Source organism: Colletotrichum jinshuiense, chromosome 2 (genome assembly GCF_051148585.1).
Source record: "Colletotrichum jinshuiense chromosome 2, complete sequence".
In the NCBI taxonomy this organism is placed as follows: domain Eukaryota; kingdom Fungi; phylum Ascomycota; class Sordariomycetes; order Glomerellales; family Glomerellaceae; genus Colletotrichum; species Colletotrichum jinshuiense.
In genome coordinates, this window is record NC_139309.1 from 1,982,132 (window position 1) to 2,002,457 (window position 20,326).

The 20,326-nt window shown below is 55.9% G+C and overlaps 5 protein-coding genes across 5 annotated transcripts; 1 reads left to right on the plus strand and 4 right to left on the minus strand.

Moving 5' to 3' along the window:
• Positions 1-225: 225 nt before the first annotated feature.
• EsH8_II_000547 (glutamate decarboxylase) lies at positions 226-2,298 on the minus strand (the record flags this gene model as incomplete). The annotated part of the gene is made up of 6 exons (XM_083263845.1): positions 226-337; positions 422-1,032; positions 1,123-1,719; positions 1,800-1,823; positions 1,897-1,924; positions 2,030-2,298. The coding sequence occupies 6 exons, from the start codon at positions 2,296-2,298 to the stop codon at positions 226-228; spliced, it is 1,641 nt and encodes a 546-aa protein (XP_083121167.1).
• Positions 2,299-5,505: 3,207 nt separating this feature from the next.
• Positions 5,506-9,712, minus strand: EsH8_II_000548 (ubiquitin elongating factor core-domain-containing protein; the record flags this gene model as incomplete). The annotated part of the gene is made up of 7 exons (XM_083263846.1): positions 5,506-6,397; positions 6,687-7,052; positions 7,109-7,407; positions 7,512-8,249; positions 8,361-8,565; positions 8,626-9,314; positions 9,653-9,712. 7 exons carry the CDS (start codon positions 9,710-9,712, stop codon positions 5,506-5,508), a joined length of 3,249 nt encoding a protein of 1,082 aa, XP_083121168.1.
• Positions 9,713-11,048: 1,336 nt separating this feature from the next.
• Positions 11,049-12,483, minus strand: EsH8_II_000549 (uncharacterized protein; the record flags this gene model as incomplete). The annotated part of the gene is made up of 2 exons (XM_083263847.1): positions 11,049-12,307; positions 12,369-12,483. 2 exons carry the CDS (start codon positions 12,481-12,483, stop codon positions 11,049-11,051), a joined length of 1,374 nt encoding a protein of 457 aa, XP_083121169.1.
• A 2,157-nt stretch (positions 12,484-14,640) lies between these two features.
• On the plus strand, positions 14,641-17,479 carry EsH8_II_000550 (uncharacterized protein; the record flags this gene model as incomplete). Its single annotated transcript, XM_083263848.1, has 2 exons — positions 14,641-15,983; positions 16,042-17,479. The coding sequence occupies 2 exons, from the start codon at positions 14,641-14,643 to the stop codon at positions 17,477-17,479; spliced, it is 2,781 nt and encodes a 926-aa protein (XP_083121170.1).
• Positions 17,480-18,988: 1,509 nt separating this feature from the next.
• EsH8_II_000551 (adenosine deaminase) lies at positions 18,989-20,056 on the minus strand (the record flags this gene model as incomplete). Its single annotated transcript, XM_083263849.1, has 1 exon — positions 18,989-20,056. The coding sequence occupies one exon, from the start codon at positions 20,054-20,056 to the stop codon at positions 18,989-18,991; it is 1,068 nt and encodes a 355-aa protein (XP_083121171.1).
• Positions 20,057-20,326: the final 270 nt, after the last annotated feature.

Here is a 20,326-nt window from a genome sequence, read left to right on the forward strand (position 1 = left end):
AGCTGGGCCCAAGACCGCGTCGCAATAACTTTGGGTGCTGTAGCATAATACACTTTGAGAAGGACATGAAAAAAAAAAACCCCCCGAAAGAATCCACCGACGTGTTTACCCATCCCACCCAACCCTCTCTGCCCCTCTTTACCAACCGAGCCAGAGTCCTGAACCCCCGGCGCCATTTGCCGCCGCCGCCGCCGCCGCCGCCACCCCACCGTCGTGTGCGTCGTGTCAGTCATTTATTTCGTACTGCAGGTTACCGCCCTTGTGGCAGCAGGCCGTGAACTGCTTAGCAGATGGCATGCGTTTTGCCAGTCTTACCCTGTAGGGAATGTTTTTCCTTCTGCTCGGGGCGCGGGTGGTTAGCGAAATCTCTCCCGGGGGGGCGCGCGGCAGGCGCCTGGGGGGTTGGGGACAAACTCTGAACTTTGGGTGGTTGTGGGAGGCCTTTGTGCTGGTGAGGTGGTGCTTGTGGATGAAGTCCTGCTGCCGGCGGATGCTCTCCTGGTCCATCTGCTCGAGCAGGCCCATGCACAGCTTGATGTCGGTGATGAGGGCGTCGCAGCGCGACTTGCTAAAGTCCTCGCGGACGACGACGCGGAGCATCTTGAGGTCGTCCGTCTTGGGGGCCATGGTGTAAGCGGGCACGACCCAGCCGCGGACGCGGAGCTGGTGGGCGAGGGCGAACTCGTCGTAGTTGCGCTCCTCGGCCTCCTTGCCGCCGGGGAGGCGGAAGGCGACTAGCGGGAGGCCCTCGCCGGAGCGCTGGGACATGATGACGAAGCCGAGGACCTCGAGCGACTCGGAGAGGTAGTCGGCCGTGCGCGTCAGGTTGGACATGATGGCGCGGTAGCCCTTCTTGCCAAGGCGGATGAGCTGGTAGTACTGGCCGATGACCTGCGAGGCGCCCTTTGAGAAGTTGAGGGTGAAGGAGGCCTGGTCGGCGCCGAGGTAGTTGATGTTGAAGACGAGCTCCTGGGGGAGGAACTCGGCCGAGCGCCAGACGACCCAGCCGACGCCGGGGTAGACGAGGCCGTACTGCGGGGTTTGTGAGTATTTCTTTTCTTCAACGTTGACGTTGCAGTCATCTCTTCAATAGGGAAGGAAAGAGGATGGGGGATACGGTACCTTGTGGCCCGAGACGTTGATGGAGACGACGTTCTTCAGGCGGAAATCCCACTCGAGGTCGGGGACGACGAAGGGGGCGACGAAGCCTCCGCTCGCGGCGTCGACGTGGATGGGGACGTCGAGGTTCTTCTCCAGGAGCAGGTCGTTGACGGCCTTGACGTCCTCGTACTCGCCCGTGTAAGTGGTGCCCAGGATGGCGCAGATGCCGATGGTGTTCTCGTCGACGAGGTTGACCGTCTCGACGGGGTCGATGACGTAGCGGTCGGCGGAGCAGTAGACGAGCTTCTCCTCGATCTCGAAGTAGCGGGTGGCCTTCTCCCAGCAGACCTGGACGGCGCTGGACATGACGATGTTGGGGCGGTCGACGGGCTTACCCTCGGCCTGGCGCTTGTTCTTCCAGCGCTTCTTCATGGCGAGGACGGCGAGCATGATGGCCTCGGAGCTGCCGACGCACGAGGTGCCGACGGCGCCGAGCCCCTCGCCCGCGCCGACGGGCGCGTGGAAAAGCTTGCCGATCATGCTGACGCAACGGTTCTGGATGTCGGCGGACTGCGGGTACTCCTCATAGTCGATGAAGTTTTTGCTGAAGCTCTCGGTCTGAGGGGGTGCAAGCAAGTCAGGAACGACTCATTTCCGATAATAATAGAGACTCAGTCATGAGTTGTTGTGAGACTTACCATGAGCTTCTCGGCTTCCTCTTCCTGGGGTGGGGGTTAGCGCGGGTTGGCATTGCGGGGTGCATGAAGGAGGGGAGGGGGGACGTATGATACTCACCATGTAGGTTGTCACGAAGGAGGCGAGGCTGAACAGCGGCAAGACACACCAAACGTCAGAAGCAGATTCACAAGCACGGCCGGGTTTGCGGCGAGATATTTAAAGCAGATGTATACACGGTGCCAGGGCTTACTTGAGCATGGGGTTGCCGTCGAGGCTGAGGTCGTCCTTGATCATGCGGTAGGCAACCTCCTTGGGCATCTCGTCCTCGGGCATCTCGCTCTTGGGCAGGTCCTGGTTGGCGAAGCGGGAGCCGTAGACGCTGGTGGTGTAGCAGTCGTCGTGGTCGGCGAGCTGGAGCTGGACGTTCTTGAGGCGCTGCTGGACCTTCTCCAGGGCGGCGTTGTCATCGGAGCCGGAGCCCGAGTCTGGCGGCGTCGACACAGTGGCGAGGTGGACCATTTTGATAGATGGCGATGGGGGTGGTAAGGCACAGGATTTGTGTCGAATAGAGGGGAGTGAACAGAAGCGTGTGAGAGGGAGAGCTTCGGAAGGACGAGGTCGAGCGGATGAGGGACGGTGTTTATATGAGCAGAGGAAGCTGAGGGAGGGAGGGCTGGCAGGAGCTGAGCTGGGGCGAGTTGAGGCGAGGTTTGAAGAAGCAGACGGGACGGGGGGGTTCTAGCGGTGCGAGTGGGAGTGAGTGAGGGAAAGGAGAGAGGAGAGAGGAAGCATAAGCAACCAGCGGTATCAGCGGAGCCAGCAAGGCAAGACGACGTGGGAGACGTGTGGCACTGCAGTGCAACCGGGAGGGCAGCACGGGGTGTGCACGGCAGGGCAAGGCAAAAGGTGGAGGAAACATGACAGCTACACAAGGTACCTCCGGCCCTGCACCATGCATTGGCATCCAATTGCGCGGGAAAGGGGGACACGGGGAGAGAGCTCTGGGTCAAGACAAGAAAAGTGCCCAAATGGCCGACGCAAGTGGGGTGACGGGACCGAGCGACCTGAAGCCGGAAGGCGGGAGGGGTGCAAGAGAAGGTGCGGTGTAGCGAGTACGTACTTTAACAGCGACAGCTACATCATTAACATGGAGCCGTTCAGAGGTGCCGGCAGGTACAGCATCCAGTCCCCTGGTACATTTAAAAAATAAATTTGAAATTAAAAAGTAAAGGAGGTGCGGTACGTCCCGTCGAGCCAAGTTGCCTGCCTGCCTAGTCGAGGCTCTTCCCTGACCGAGAACAGTCGACATGGGAATGGGGAGAGGGAAGACACGGCGGGTTCGTGTGGTGCAGCTCCGGGGCCACGTCCCATTCGAGAAGAATCAATCGAGGATGACGGGAACGGAGTCGAGCCAGCGAACCCAGGGGATCCAGAGAAAGCGAGGAAGGGAACAGAAAAAAGGAGGCGGGATGGAAATATCCGCAAATCAGAGAAGAATGGCTCAACGGAAACGAGATGACTTTTGCCTTGTCCTATATCTGGTCTGTCCCAGAAAGACGAGAAAAGCGCGTGTTTTGCGGACCAACATGCCAAACATGTCTGGCGAGAGCAGCAGGAACAGCAACAGCAGTACCAGCGCCAAGCACCGGAGGCGGCGGCCTCTCGCTGTCCACGGAAACGGGCTTCCCCCATTGCCATTCGGGAACACGGCCAATTCAACAAGGTCGGTCGTCCACAATTCCTCTTGTCTCGAGGTGGGTGCCTTGCATTGCATAGAGTGCTTCACCTAGTATGCGTACGACTTGAGATTTCACTTGCCCCCCCTCCCCTCCCCCCAAAACCAACCAACCAAACGAATCCCACCTTGCCCTCGACGAGGTGCCTGGGTCACGACAGCTGTTTTTTCCCCGGGTCCCAAGCCAACGCCAGCAAAGCCCCAAGACACGCTACGTCCAAAGCTTGGCACGGGTGACAGTTCGGGTGGCCCACAACAGCAACCACCCCACCCACAGTTTGGGCCGGCCGCACCTGGGACGCGGCGAGAGCCGTCCAATCACCGGCCGTGCCGGTCTTCCGCTACAGCGGCCCTGGCCCTGGGCCCTTGGACGGACCTGGACCTGGACCTGGGCGTGGGCCAGGTCCATGAGCGCATCAACCCCTCCCTCCTTCACCTTTGCGCTGCCGCATCAAACGTCTGACTGATCCAAGGCGAAAAAGAACCACTTACTGGGCGTCTCAATGAATAAGCGACGCGATTGGGGAGCGGGGTGAGCGGGGGGAGGTGCCTCTGGGATGATCGACTCGGATATCGATGCCTAGTACCAAACGCACAGCCCAAACTTACACACACACACACACGCATACGCGCGCACACTCATCCACATACTCAGCCCAATGGACCCAAATCATATCAAACAAAAGGGGAGGAGGGGAGAGAAGGGGGGGCCAAGTGTGGGAAGCGCCCTACACGAGGTGACGACGTGGTATTATTCCCATGCCGTCCAGGGCAACTATTTCCCTCAACTTAATGTAGCCTCGCCCGCCATGCTCCCCCAATGACATCATGACCGCCTGTTAATCCACGCGTCTGGTCCCCAGAATCACCTCAGCACCCATCGCACCCCCCATCCCCCCCATGCCAAATTTCCGAAGAGGAAAGGAAAATGGCATGCCGATTTTCTTCACCGAGAACTTTCCCGCCCTCCCAACCTCGAACCGAACAATCCTTTTTCGTCCCCAGGCAATAGCCAAATGAAGAAAACCATGCTTCGAAACGCCCCCCCACGCATCAAGTCGCCCGCCGCCTCACTATTTCCAACGTGGCTCGCTTGCTTGCGCACTTCCCGGCCCTCCCAGGCCCTGTGGCTTAGCTCCAGAAAGGCCGCCGACTTGTGGTTCGACTACTCTCATTTTCTTCATTTATTTGTCTTCCCCCCCGGTCAGAGTAATTACACCCCTTTGGCGCCACCCACCTTCCACCGTAAACCACCCTCGCACAGCCCAACGGGACCACCAGCATCAGCACCACCACCACCACCACCACCACCACCACCAACTACACCTTGCCTCCTCCTCGGTCAACGACCATCCGACCCGGTCAGCAAGCAAAACACATCATCATCACCCTCGTCCCGCCACCCCGGGCAACTGCCACCTTTAGCTGTAAGTGCCCCCTTACAAAACCGCGTCCTGCTGTCTCGGCCCGTCTCGCCCAGCCTACAGGGCGTCGATTCTTCCAGCCGCGTGCTAGTCCTCGCAGCAACAAAAGTCCACGAGCCTCACTTTTGGCCCCTTTGTAGAGTATCTAATCCCGGCTTGCCCGGGCTTACGTCCTTCTCTGCGAGGCCATCATCTCATGTTTTTCGGCGCAATGTCCAGCGAAGTAATCCCGTTGCTTTGGGCCTAAGCTTTCTGTCCGACTGCTTGGGCGAATGGTCCTGCAACGATGCCACAAACCCAAACGTCCTGCCTGTCACAAATAGGAGCCATCTCGCCTCGACCCGTTCGTTCATCACTGCATTGTCTCTCGCATGTCCCGCTTTCTTTCGACTGGCCGTCGCGTTCAATGTAATCTTGGTCTATTCCAGGGTCATCATCTGCCTGGTATTGCCTGGTCCCAAGTCTCGAGGGACTCCTGAATGTCTAATCCTAACACAAGATGCGAATGCCTAGTCGCCCGTGAAGCCTCTCAAGTCCAAGTCGTGATACCCCTTACCCAGTCGTCAATCAGCCCTCCGTCGTGTCCATCGCCTCGCTCTGCGCCCTGGCCTTGGCCGCCGCGATCTTCTCGTCCTTCCACTTTTGAATCTTCTCCCTCAGCTCCGTGTGCGGGATCGCGTCGTCCACCGTCATCGGCTGCCGCGTGAACGGATCCTTGGGGTCCGACAACAGGTGCTGCACAATGGTCGACCGGTCGACAATGTGCTTTGACGGCAGGATCACCGGGTCCTTCATCAGGTCTCCCATGATCGGGTCCTCGAATTCCGCCGGGATGTCACCGAGATCGAGCTCCGCCTGGTCCGTGATCTTCTTGGACACCTTGAACTTGGCCTTCAGCGTGTCGAACTGCTCAAGCTCGATGGCCTCCTTCATACTTCGCTTCGACAGAATATAGCTGGCCTTGTCGAAAATCTCCGGCTTATATGAGCGTCCATCCGAGGCAACTGCGTCGATGAACGCCTGGGACGAGCCCAGGTTGAGGTAGATATCCACAAAGTCCGAGAGCAAGACTCGTGGTTGGAAGTGGTACTTTTGTGGGTTGTTCACCTTGAGCTGGCCCATCTTGGGGCCGGCCAGCGTCTCGAGGTTGTAGTTAAGCATGCTCGCCAGACGCTGCACAATCTCGGGCATGGTAAAGGCCGTACCAAGCGCCGACGTGAAGAGCTTCATCATGGCCAGCGTCTCATTGGCGAGCTGCATGTACGATCCTGCCTGGCCCTCCAGGGCCTGCAGCTCCTCCTGCTTCTTCTCTCGGTCCTGCGCCGAAAGGTTGTTTCCGAATTCCAGCTCCTGCTGGAGAGTGTGGATTTTCGGGAATTTGGTCAGGGCCTCGTCAAGCACGTAGGTGGCGTCGTTGAGCAGCAAGTTGACAAACTGCACAAAGAACTGCCGGTTGACCCTAGTAAATGTCAGTTGACTATTCACTCTGACGCTCCCGATGTGCGTTTCGAGCAGTATACGATGGAGGAGAATTTATGAATTACAGGCGTAGTCGTTAGGTCGAAAGGGAAATCATGAGGTCGAAAAGAAAAATCAAACGATAAAGGGTAGAAGACAAAAGAAAGCAGTGTGTAGGGGGAGGTGGGATAACGAAATGCATGGATGAAAGACGAGAGTACCAAAGCAGTGGATGATGGAGATGGAGCAATGATGAGAAAAAGGGGCGGTTGGAGAAATGGTTCACTTACTTGCTCTCTCTTGTCAATTGCTGCTTGTAGATGTCGTTGCCCCATACGCACTTGATGACTTGAAAGATCTCATAGCGGATGTTGAACTTGTCGTAGAACTGGGTGTGTGCACCAGTCGATTCAGCCTCGATATAGAACTTCATGAGCGCGTGCAAAAGGTTTTCATTGGCGAACTTTGATCCGTAGAGCTGGTCGCCCAAGACTCCCTTTTTGAAATGCATGAATGGCCACGTGCCCGAGAATAAGAGCGTGACCAAGGAAGACTTGAGGTAGGGGTTCTTAATGTACTCGGACGAGCGCAAGAAGGCAATGCACAGCGCAATCATCTCGCTTCCAACGGCCGACGGCATGATCTGAGGGAGGTACCTGGGACATGTCAGATGATGCTTTGGACGTCTGAAATATGCAACGCCTAAACTTACCGATACACAAACTTGAAGTTGTCCACTACGTCTTGGAGCGCGTATTCCGGAAGACAGGCAAACGCTTCAGGCGACTGGGCCGGGAGGGGAAGCTGAAGGTCTTTGTCGGGCGTGTAGTTGGACTGGCTAGCCAGACGAAGCATCCAGACAGCAACGTATCGCATGAAGCGAAGGGACAGTTCCTGCATCTTTTCGTCCAGGAACACTCCCTCGATGGCGTATTTCATTGCAATAGCCTTCTCCAGGACACCGGTGTGCCGTTTCAGAGTCACCTCAAACAGGGCAAGCTGAGTGGGTTGCTACTCGGAGCCGTCAGCAAATATTACAACGTAAGATAACCGAAGAACAAACGAATAGTCTCGTCCAAGACGCGACAAGGAGATATGGGGTCTGGTGTACTCACATTCGCAAGCTTGGGTCGTTCGGCTTCCATAGCTGCTAGGTGTTTCTCATACCACTTAATGTCCCGCTCCAGGCTCTTGAGCTTCGAGTTTGTCGCCTCGCTACCGTAGTGGTGAGCGGCAAGGGTCAGGAAAAAGATCTCGGAAATGAAGTTCGAAGAGCCATCGGCCTTCTTGGCATAAAAGGCATCTGATGCAGACTGGTCGGCATTGAGTTTTGTCTCCTCCTTGATGTCCACGCGAGGGTTACGCCGAAAGTAGTCCACCTCAATCCTGTCGACCTTTGAGAAGGTCGTGTCCATGAAGGGTGCGCAAAAACGGTCCAGGATGACAGTCAGATTCATCATGAAGCCGTCCGAGGACACCTCCTTGGGATCAACCTGAAGAGCCCTACGCTTGTGGTTACCGTTGATTGCCGAGGCGAACCAGTCGAGCACACGGCTCCGCGTGTCGGTATCCGCCCGAATGAAGGCGTTGGCGATCGTAAAAAGTTCGTCCTGATGAACTCGCAGAATGGACCGCAGGGCATCCTGGGACGGTGCGGCTCTACTTCTGTCCAAACCGCGAGGGTTTGGAAAGTATGTGAGAGTAACTTCAGACTGCAGGGGCGATATCCGGAAGAAGGGACCCAGAATGGTGTTCTTTTCGACGAAGACGCCAGACTTTTGTGTAGACATGAAATTGGGGTGCTGCGCCAAGGCGCTCAGCAAAACAGGGAATTTGGTATAAGTCATTAAAGCCTGTGGTTTCGTCTTAGCTCTGCCTTATAAACAGAAAACGCCGTAAAAGCAACGTTGAGAGGGCGGTAGGAGCCTTAAGACTTGAGAGGCGGACTGGCGTGGGAGACTTACATTGAGGTATGGCTTGTAGTCGTCTTCCATGGTCAGTTCAGACAGCTTTGTGCTGATCGCAAACATAGCATCGGCAAAAACGACGGGGAACTGCTCGTCCTCGGGAAACCGCTTAACTGCCTCACGGAGAAAGTCCAAGCAGACACTGTCCTCCTGATCGTGTCCCCGTAGGAGGCATGATACCAGGCTCTCAGGGCGCGAGCGTCTAAAAAAAGAATGCATGTCAGAGTGCGTTTTCCTGGGTGCATTGAATACTGTAACTTACCCAAAGAGATCAGGTATCGTGAGGGCAAATAAGCAGTTGCTAACACACAATCTTTTAGCCTCCTCCAGGATTTCTCTCTTCTCGCTCGTTTCCTTCAATATATTCGACCGGATGATGCGCTTGAAGCTGGGCAGAAGGTAGCCGAGGAGAGATTTGTCGGCGGGTATGGCCGTGACGGCCTCGAGCAGGGCACTGTCGAGGATAGCAGCGGAAAGCTTCAACGGCGATCCGTTCTCCAGCAGCTCCTGGCTTGCTTGTGGCAAGAATGTAAGTCTGTGTCCGTGGATGTCGGTGACGCGCTTCGGGTCAACAGTGATGCGGAATATCTGGCTGAGTATTCTATCCGAGAAATCGTCCACCGACTCCTCCATGGTGGGCTTCTTTGCGGGTGCGGGCGCGCGGTCGTCGATCTTAGAGGCGCCTCGCTTCTGGGAGCCGCCCTCGACGGCAGCGCTGCTATTCGCAGGCGTAGCACCGCTTGCGGATCTGACGCCAAGCTGACTAAAAGGGTTTGACGCGGCGGGCTTCGGCGTAGAGGACGGTGTTCTTTCGGCCGGGGTCTTGCCCTTGCCTTCGTTCGGTGTCGCGGGGCTCGAATTATCGGTCTCTGGGTTTGGCGACGAAGTGCTTTCTTCGGGCTTTGGGGATCTGGTCGACGAGCCAAGTTTGGCGAGTCGTCGAAGTCGGATCTGGGTAGCAGGCAGCAGTTAGTATGGCTACTTCTGAGGCACACGGGCGATTGGAGGATCTCGCAGTATCCGAAGGTCGTGGTCCACTGCTGTCGACATGCCATTGTCATCGTGGACTATCATCGACTACATGCTTGCCGTTCTAGCCAGTTTGCCCTCTCCCGTCGAGCTCTCCTCTCGGTTGCCGTTGCCGGCATGAGTACCAAGATAAGTGACGAGGAGACCGACAGCAGGTTCGAACCACAAGCAGGATATCGGCGACGGGATATGGAGTGCGGAAGCTCGGCTAGAGTGCAACAAAGAAGGAGGACGACGACAACAGATCAAGAAGCTCTTACCTCGTTCATCTTGTTGCTGTCAGGCGCGTCGGGCGCCTGGTTGTCCTGGTTGGGATCCATCGTGGGCTTGTCGTAAAGGTCGACGGATGCGCGACGAGGGGATGGGTGAGGCAAGTTGAGCGGCAGCCTACCTACCTAGTACAAGGCTGAAAGACGAGGGTCCAAAGTGCGTAGTGGGTTGGACGGGTTGACGTTTGACGTTCAGGGCCTCGCAGGTCAGTGTAAGGTAAGGTAAGGTAGTGGGGAGCAGTGACGGCGGGCGGTGAATGTGGGGCGTGGGCGGAACTTGAAGCCACGCCCCCTGTTAAGTCCGACATCTTGCGTGGGGCTTCTCCGGTTAGCGGGCTGCCCACTGCAATTCCACGCCCCAAAGTCCGCTGCAGTGTACCGTGGGAGAAGTGAGGTGCGATTCGATTATTAAGCAGCTGATGGTCCCTAGCCACCTCACATTTCCATGTTCCAAGAGATTCTGCTCGCAGAAGGCATCAACAAAGCAATATCTCGTACCATTATGTACTTTACGCTTTATAGTTCTTCCTCTCCGCTGCCATGTTTCCAATTCTCTTTTATTAGTGCACTGCAGATCCTTTCGAATGGGTTGAAGAAATGAGGGCTGTTATTTTATAATACTTCTTGCTGCTTATTACATTGGGAGACCTGCCGCGAAGAGACCCCTACTCAAAACATTTAATTATTTCACTAGAGCATCGCCGCAGCATCCTCAGACGAACCATATAAATGAACCTACGTCACTAGAGGGGCCATTGAACCCCGCGAACCAAAGAGTGGATGCGTCACAACTAAGTTTTCCGTCAAACTCAGTGCATCCATGGCAGCTTCTCCTGGGGCCGAGCTTTCTGTTGGCCCAAACCCTTGGCAACAAAGGATCGAACAAGACGCAAGAAACATCATGGGCTAAGTCTGCTAAATCGCACACGTGGTGGTTTCTTCCTCAAGCTGAAGGACTTTTCATTGCCATAGATCTTGGTAGTTATGGGGAAATAGTGCGGGAGTGCCTCTTCATGTCGATTGTTGTGCGAAAGAACCAATTTTGTTTTAATGGGCGTCCGTCCTGCCATGTGGCAGACTCCCTCGAGGGTATTTCCGTGCCATTCCGTTTCGTTCAATTCCCTTCCGGTGTCCCCGTATCCCAAACGCCAGAAATTTCACCAGGTATTACTCATACATGCAGACCAGAGTATCGAAGGATAATAGGCAATGAAATGCCCTCCTATTATGCTTTTGTCTCCAGCCTACGTCCCTCAGGCAACACCAAGGTCATGAAGCAAATATGTGAGCCTGAGAAACATGTTAAATAAATCATTACCGAGTGGACATATGTGCAAAATCGCCCGGTAGCGGATTCGTAAATGTTCGAACCTAAGGGACTGGATCGTTATAGGCGAGGAATGCCGTTTGATCCATCGCTGAGACGCCGCGATGTAGTTGAAGCCTCGCCATCGCTGTCGGAGCTACCGCGAGTCCGACTGGTACTGCTGACACTGCGGTTGGCCATCCGGCTGCGCTCGACTTCCTCTCGGCTCTTATTCATGAGCCAGGCCATGTGCATTTTCAGGATCCCCAGGTTGCTCCTGATCTCGGTGATCTGGTCCTTGATCGGCATGACCTGGTTGAGCACCATGACCGTCTGGCGGCCCTCGAGATCTGTGAACTCCTTCTTGAGCTCCTCCATACGGCGCTCCATGTCTTCATATATGGTCATGACGGCTTCAGTTGGCTTAAATCTCGGTCCGCCTTGGACGTTGTTCAAGTTGAAGACATCGTCCCAGGATATACAGTCTCGTCGCTCGTCCTTCATCTCCCGAATCTGACGCTCCTGGTTTTCCGTTTGCTTGGTGAGCTTTACGATTTGCTTCTCCTGTGCCTTGACCTTCTCGCCAACAATGGCAACCACCTTGTAGATGCACTCGTCTTCGTGAGACTTGAGTGACTTGCGAAGAGCCTCGCGAGTACAGCCGTAGTCGGCGTACTTGCAAAGCACCGACGCTTCCGGACAGCTGTTTTCATAGTGCTGCCTTATCTCGGAAACCTTGATCGTCTCACTGCAGTCTGTGCAGGATGTGATGTTTTTGAGGCACTTTTTGGCGATGTGGTCCGCCATCGACGCAGCCTCCATCGTCTCTTCGCAGTATTCGCATTTCTGCTGAAAGTGCCAGCACTTTCCCGAGACTGCCATCCACTTCTCCACCCTCTTCTCGCATGTTTTCTCGGGGCAGTCCTGCAGCGTGTACCGACAGCCGATTACGTGCTTGACGACTTCCTCGCGCTTGATCTTTTCCTCGCATCCTCGCTCGGTATTGGGGCATTCAACGACCAGACCATCGAGGATGTTGGTCAAGAGTCTCGACGTCTTGCAGTCCCTGGCACGAAATCTTGCACGGTCGATGGGGCACGTGTCGGATGTGTGGAAATGGCGCTTGAGGCATTCAAGGCAGAAGGTATGGTCGCAGGGAGTGACGATCGGAGCGAGGACTGGAAGCTTGCAGATAGGGCAGAGTAGATTGTCGTCGGCCTCTTCTGTGTATTGGAGGGCAGAGAAGTCGAGCAGTTGCTTGACTCTGTTGAGGCTAATGGAGTACCGCGATGCTTCTCTCGCCGCTAGTTCTTCGACAGGCCACTGGGTGGGGGTTCGTGCTGGCGTGGGAAGTTAGCTTCCTGGACTCGGAGGTTGTCGCTTTTGGTTCTATCCACTCACGTGTCAGAGGGATTGCTACTTCCTCAACAGAGCGTGCGGCATCCTCAACCAGGTTGTGGACGAGATGCATCATGGCAGGCTCGTCTCTGGGAGGGAAGACTGGCTGTTGCGACATGGTGGGCACGCTGGGGGTCGGCTACTTGGGGGCGATGAGGAGGATCACAAGTTGCACAGGGAGACCATGGCTGTAGTAGCGACGATGGGAACAAGGGGTGGTTCCTTTGAGCAGGCCGGAGGTTGTGGCAGACGAGGTTGTTTTCTTGTGAAATTGCAGGTGGCGCCGAGGGCGAAGCTCGGAGAGTGTGGAGGTTCACAGACAGTTGGGGTCCAATACAAAGGTAAGACATTCGGCAACCAGTGACGTGACCTTCAGCCGAGGGTCCGATAAAGTCGATAACAAACACTAGGGAAGCTGCAGCTAATGCACGGTAATTGTGTCTAGTGCGCACTGTCTCTGAGCACCGTCCCCGCACATGGCAATGTCTGCCAAATTGCATGTGTTTGCTGGCCGTCTTCTGACAAGAGGACGCCGCAAAGTACAAATGTGCATGTTTAATATTGTCTTTGGGCTTGTGGCCGGCTGACTTAACCACTTTAATCTGGAAAGACGGTTTCAAATCATTTGATTTCACAGAACTGCGATCTGGTCCAGCATTAGCGTGCGCTATGAACCGTCATTCAGACAAACTGTAGCAGAATGGCATGGCTCTTTGTCCAATTCCTCTACCATTGGCACTTGGATAGATCCTGTGCAGAGAGGAGGCATGATGCTTTTATGCCACGAATAAAATAATCTATGGCTTGGAATATCATCTAGAAAATTTGACTACATTTTTTTCGCCGCCAAACAGCCAGTTAATCTGCCTGGCTATCGATCCACAGCTTCTTCGCAGGATGACAACATGACCTCTTTTCATCTTACATTTTGACGAAACCGGCCTGGACGCTGCCGTGTCGGGTCGGTTCCGGGCTGCGCAAAATCATAAGCTCCGGTCATTGTCCACAACCAATTGTATCCTGTTAATATCAAACTTCATCGGTGCATATAATGATGTAACCTTGAGAAGACTTGTCAATCAGGAACTGATGTTAGGCTTTGCTGGGGAAGACATGGAAACGCCGTGGAGTAAAGCGCCAATCAACTAGTCGTGAGCGAATAACACATCCCTGAACGAGAAACACGGACACATCATCAGTCCTACCTGCTGATGATGCGAAAAGCTATGGTACTGCAGCGTGCTACTCCGGCAAGAGGCCGTCTTCAAACAAGACTGATAGCCCGACCTACGTGCGCATTTGCAAGACTGAGTACTCAGGCCAATGGCTGGCACCAGACAGAGAATCATCCGACAGATCAGCGGGCATGGGCATGTCCAGGCAGCCAATTCGGCCTTATTCAACGTGCATCACAAACCCTCAGCTGTATCCCCCAGACGGCTCCGTGACCCTTGTTAGTCCTCCCCCACAGTCCCAAAACAGGCCAGTCGTAAACGCTTGGGGACGGCTATCTGCATCGCCTGCAGGTCTGGCTTCAGGTATTACGTGAGATTCGCCAATACATCGCGCGGTGCCCCCTCCCGCATCAAACTATGAGACACACCAAGGCCACTGTATTCTCCGATATGTTTGGCCCAACACCTGGGTCGGCCGTGGCCGCTGCATGTCTTGCCATTACCAGCCTCACGGCGCTAATCCCATGCCGCCATGATACCACTCGCGACCGGACTGGACCCCGAACCCCGGCAGCAGGAATGGCGGTACGAGCTTCCAATCTGCAATGCTCACACAGCGCTGGATCCAGAAATAGGATCCTGGAGAATAACCCTAGCAGCTACCGTCTCTCCTCAAGCAAGCCGCGCGGTGCCGTGTATCCAGCGCCCAGGCTGGCTACTCCCCTCATTCGTCGCCTTGCGAGGCAACTGTGTCGCCCAGATAACTCAAAGCCAGCCACGCCAGTCCTGGCACCCAACCACCTGTTCCGTGTGGTGGTACACGGGAGCTCTCGCAGAAGAAAAATGTCAGCCCTAGCTACCTCATTGGGGTCAGCTTCGAGCTAAAGAAGCTGCAGCTTGGGGAGCTGCCTGACTGAGATGTTGCTGCTTGGCTCGTGACGCAACTATTTAAGACCAGGTATGGGCCCTTTGAAAGCTCGTGTGAATGCAATGTCGACCCAGTCAGCCACTACTTGGTTGTGAAGTCGTCTTCAACCAAGCTCACTCACAAGTTGACCATATTCGGCTCTACTAGGCCATCGCATATTAGCCCGCTCAGTATGGCGACCTACGGTGACCCCGTACCACCAGTGCCGGCTGTTGGTACACCCGGCAAAAACCTAAAGAAGGCTCCTCAGGAGATACTCTCCGACTTTTGGAGCAAGTTCCACTCCAAGCACCCCGGAAAGGTCACTTCTGTCTTTCCCCGGGTCCTCTACGCCTCCCTCCTCCCCGCCTTCCAGGCAAGGGGCGCCTCGTCCACTCGCAACGCCCAGGAGTCCTACGAAGCCGCCGCCCGCGAGTGCCGGGAGAGGGTCAAGCGCATCGTCCGCGAGTGCGATAGGACGAATGAGAAATTTACCGACGCCGACTTCGACATCGAGCGTGACCCGGAAAATAACTGCCTGAACGGCCTCGTCCGCGACGGGGACTTCGGCGGCGGCGGCGGCGGAGCGGCCGACGAGGGGCCCAGTGTCAGCAGCTGGGATGTCAAGAACAGTCTCGACACCCTGACCGCCGCCCAGGTCTTGGGCCCCAACTCCACTATCCCCATTGACCCGGCCGCCGTGAGCCGCTTCCTCGGAGGCGACGGCGGCTGGAGTCCTTTCGCCAACGCTGGTGCGGGATCCGGCTCCGGCTCCGGCTCAGGCAAAGTCGCAAAGCGCCAGGGCGTCCGCGGGAGCGAATGGTACAACCCGGGCTCCATCCATCGCGTCGACTGGATCTTCGAGTCGCCCCAATTCACCCTCAACGGGTACTCTTCCTCGGACATAAAGCAGGGCGCCAACGGCGACTGCTGGTGGCTCGCCGCCGTGGCGACGATCGCTCACCGCAAGGACCTCATGCACAAGGTCTGCGTTGCGCGAGACGAGGAGTGCGGCGTGTATGGCTTCGTCTTCCAGCGCGACGGCGAGTGGATCTCGACCGTTGTTGACGACAACCTCTATCTTCGGGATTCCGACTTTGACTACTACGGCGACGTCTACGATGCCAGCGGCAAGAAGGCCCGCCTGCACCGCAAGCGCAACCAGACTGGCTCCGACGCCCTGTACTTTGCCCGCTGCGAAGATCAGAACGAGACCTGGCTGCCCTTGCTGGAGAAGGCGTATGCCAAGGCCCACGGCGACTACGAAGCCATCTCGGGCGGGTGGCCCGGTGAAGCCGTCGAGGACATGACCGGCGGCGTCACCTCGACTATTGCCACGAACCGGGTGCTGAGGAAGGACAGGCTCTGGAAGGAGCTCGTCAACTCGGACGGCGAGTTTGTTTTCGCGCTGGCCGCTATGGGCACCGGCTGGGACTGGCAGAAGAGCGGTCTTGCGTTGGGGCATGCATACTCCATCCTTCAATCGCGAGAAGAAGTCGACGAAGACGGAAAGAAGATCCGTTTAGTACTGGTCCGGTAAGCCAGCCCCCTGAAAAGCAGCTTCTAAAGTCACTTCTAACGTATAATCCACCAGAAACCCCTGGGGCGAACGATCCGACGGCGGCGTCGGCGAGTGGAACGGCCCATGGTCCGACGGCTCCAAGGAGTGGACTCCATACTGGCTCAAGCGCCTCAACCACACCTTTGGCGACGACGGCGTGTTCTGGATGACATACGAGGACATGCTTTCGACCTTTATGTACATCCACCGCACCCGTCTGTTCGACGAGAAGTGGACCGTCGTGCAGCAGTGGACATCGGCCAATATCTCTTGGGTCACGGGGTACCTCCAGACCAAGTTCGTTGTCGAGGTCAAGAAGTCGGGCATGGTCGTCATCGTCCTGACGCAGCTCGACGACCGGTACTTCCACGGGTTCGAGGGCCAGTATTATTTCGAGCTGCACTTTGTCCTGCAGAAGGCCGTCCCAGCCGCTGCGAGCGGCGAGTCCAAGGACGGCGAGAAGACCAGCGACGCCCCTGAGCCGGAGCAGATATGCCGCGTCCGCCCCGTGCACAAGTGGGAAAACCGCTCCGTGAGCTGCGAAGTCGAGCTCGAGCCGGGCGTCTACGAGGTCCTCCCCAAGGTCACGGCGGCGCGCCACCACGCCGGTGACGCTGCAAAGGCCGTCGAGGACGTCGTCAAGGAGTACGCGGAGCGGAACCCGCAGAAGCTGCGACAGGTCGGCCTGCAGTACGACATCGCGCACGCCAAAGGCGGCGTGCGGGACGAAGACGAGCTGGTTGAGAAGAAGAAGGCCGAAGCCAAGAAGAAGAAGGAGAGCAAAAAGGCCAAGAAGAAGAGAAAGGAGAAGAAAGCTCTTGTTGTTGCGGCCAAGGCGCTCGAGGACACTGCCAAGGTTGTCTCTGAAATTGCGAATGATGGCAAGAAGACCGAGGACAGCAAGAAGACTGAGGATACCAAGGTTGCGAGCAACACGGAAGCAAAGAAGACCGATGTCAAGGAGAAGGATAGCGACTGGACCGAGGTCAAGGACTCCGACAAGGAGTCTACCGGTAGCAGCCAGAAGTCTTCCACCGATGTGGCTAAACCAGCCGGCTTGACTGGGTCCAAACCTGGCGATGGACCTGTGCCAGAGCCTAAGAAGGATGAAGAGAAGAAGGCTGAGGAGAAGAAGGAGGAAGAGAAGAAGGAAGCCGTTCCCCCTACCGAGGAGGCTAAGCCAGCTGATGAGCCTGCCAAAGAGGTCGTTGCCGAAGACGTGGAAGCTCCCGCAGAGGCGCCAGTCGTAGACGAAGCGGAAGAGGAAGAGCCTGATTCGGACTCCGATACCGAGTCTACCGTCTCGGACGGCGAGGAGCTGACGGGCACGCCGTGGAACGCCGTCTGCGTTCTCGGTCTGCGTGTGTACGCACAGGACTCCGAGGTGTCCATCAAGCTTGTCAAGCCCAGTGACGACGAGGAGGCTTCGAGCTTGACTGTTGAGGGTGAGCCCGCTGGAGCTACCTCGTAGCCTGTTGGCTTAGAAATGATGATTTTATGACTGGAATGAATTGGATGTAAGCGACCTCTCATCTCTTTTTGAACTACAATTATATAGCTCGTCAATAAATTGAGATATCGAACCCTTAGGACATCTCAGATGGGTCCTCCAGTTTTGTACAGATTTCCCCTCAATCAAACTCGTCCTAGGAAAGGCACGCTCGGTATCATCTTTGACATCTCACTAATCTGCAGTTGCTCCGTTTAGTTTCTGAGAATAGTGGTAGATAATGAAGCCATCCGCTACTCTTGTTATACCCATATGTTGAGTATCTGTGCCGTAAAACCAAAAAAACCAAACCTCGGATCTAATGCGCCGACTTTCAAGCGACCAAGCTTTCTACACATCAAGAATAGCTCGGTAGAGGGTATGGGAAAGAGGGTTCCAGTATGTCGAATAGCGCAAGTATATTTGCGCATTCCATCTTTCTACATGACTGAATTACTTCGCAACATATTTGGACATAGCGACTAGAGAACAATACCCGGGACGTGAATAGATTAATAGAAGCCGTCTTCGGCATTTGAAAGGGCATTCACGGAAGACTTTGTGACGTCGACGGGTGCGCTGACCGCATTATCAAGACAACGAAGCAGATATACAAGCTCTATAGCGGGAAAAGAAGACGTTCCAGGGCCGTGTTAGTCATTTTCGATGTAACAATCATGATCATTATATACAAGCTGATAGAGGGATTGCCAAAATACAGTCGACAGATTCAGTACCAACTATGTGGCTCCAAAACTTCGTACAACATAACCCGTGCCGCGCACACACCAAGAAACGTACATGGCAACCGCACCGTCAAACTATGAGTGCGTCCAACGGGAGACAAACCAGATAGAGGAGACCATGTGCCGCTCTCGCCTCTGAAAACCACAATGGCTCTGAAGATACCAGCAGCTCAATTTGGTTGGGTTGCCTCGTTCTCCCACCCCTATCGGCCAACCGTTAAGCCTCACCATGAATTCAGGGTTTTGGTCATCAAGTGGAACCCATCTTTGGGATGTAAACCTGCTTGCGGCAGGATGGCGACACGGGCATACAGAAACAAGCTATTCAAGAGGCTAATCCCTCCTTAGGTAGGTTTCTGGGTAGTTTATTCGTATCTTGATCCCGCCTGCGTTGCATCATCCCTAACATTGTTACATTCTGGTATCTCCTCCCGTCCATTCCCTACCGACCAACTGGAAACAGGACTCAATCAAAAAAACAAAAACAAGCTTTTCTTTGGGCCTTCGTGTCACATTCTTTCCCGTTACAGCAGGGGAAAAAACACTAGCCCATTGTCAGTCAGCAATGACAAAAGCTCGTCATGACCTGCCTCGTCGTGCTCAGCCTCTCCCCCCACCACCCCCTGAGCAAACAATCCATGTTGAAACAACATCCAATCATCAACCTTCGGCAATCCTCCGCAGAACCTGTCTACCAGGTTCCCGTCGATGTGCTGCGCGGGGGGCCCGGCAGGAAAACCTACACTCAGGCCTCGATACCCTGGTACTTGGTAACAACGCCCTCAATCTCCCTCTTCAACTCCTCCTTCCTCGCCTCGGAGCACCAGCTGCCCTCCACGGACCCCGTGGCGATGCTCTTCCACTCGGCAATGCTCAGGCCAAACGCCTCCTCCACGGCGCAGTAGTTCTCCAAGATGTACCCGCCAAAGTACGCCGGGTCATCGCTGTTGATGCTAAACCGCACGCCGCGGTCCAGGAACGTCCGGATGGGCATCTCCTTCATCTCCTTGACGCCCCGCAGCACGACGTTGGACACCGGGCACAGGCTCAGCATCGTCTTGGTCTCCGCCAGCCTCGTCAGGAGGGCATCGTCCTCCGCTGACCGCCTGCCGTGGTCGATGCGCTGCACGTCCAAGTCGTCCAGCGCCGAAACCACGAACCCCGCCGGGCCTTCCTCCCCCACGTGCGCCGTGCGCCGGATCCCCGCTTCCCGGACCGCGTCGTAGATGGGCTTGAACATTTGCGGGGGGTATGGCGCCTCGCTGCTCGACATGCCCACGCCCGCGATCGTCCCATCCTGGAAGTGACCCTTGTCCCTGGCCTCGAGGAACATGCGCAGGCCGTCCTCGACGGGGCAGTGCCGCAGGAAGCAGACGATGTACTCGACCGTCATGGCAAAGTCCTTCTCGGCGCGGCGGCGGGCGCGCTGGAGGCCTTCGACTACGGTCTCGTAGGCCACGCCACGGCTCGTGTGGGCCTGCGGGTCGAAGAAGACCTCAGCATGGCGAACGTTTTGCGAGTGCGCCTTTGCGAAGTAGGCATAGCCCAGCTCCTCAAAGTCGGTCACCGTCAGGAGCACAGAGAAGCCGATGAAGTAGTAGTGCAGGAAGTCGTCAAGCGAGGTGAAGTTGCGGTACCGCTCGTACAGCGCATCGACGCTGGCAAAGGCCGGATCCTTGTCCACGGGCAGGGAGATGTTGTTCTGTGCGGCGAGTCGGAACAGGAGCTCGGGCCCCAGGGAGCCCTCGATGTGGATGTGGTGCTCGCATTTTGGCAGCTCGACCAAGAAATCGTGAAGGGCGCCTTTGCACATTTTGGACGGCGTCAGAGATGGGGCGGGCGGGCGTTCGGCGTAGTAGAGGAGAGAGTATGGATGTAGTGTGCGGGAGATTCGCCCACAAGGTTGCAAAGTGGTGGTGTGAAGAGCGAGATGTTTCACCTGAAAAAAAGCTTGCCCAACTTCTTGTCGTCGTCGTTTCTACCTTTGGCGTCGACGACAAAAATAGATGTTGTAGGGATTCTAGAAGTCTTGAAGACGAACGCACGGCTTGGTATCTGTCACTGAAGGTTTCCTCACATCCTT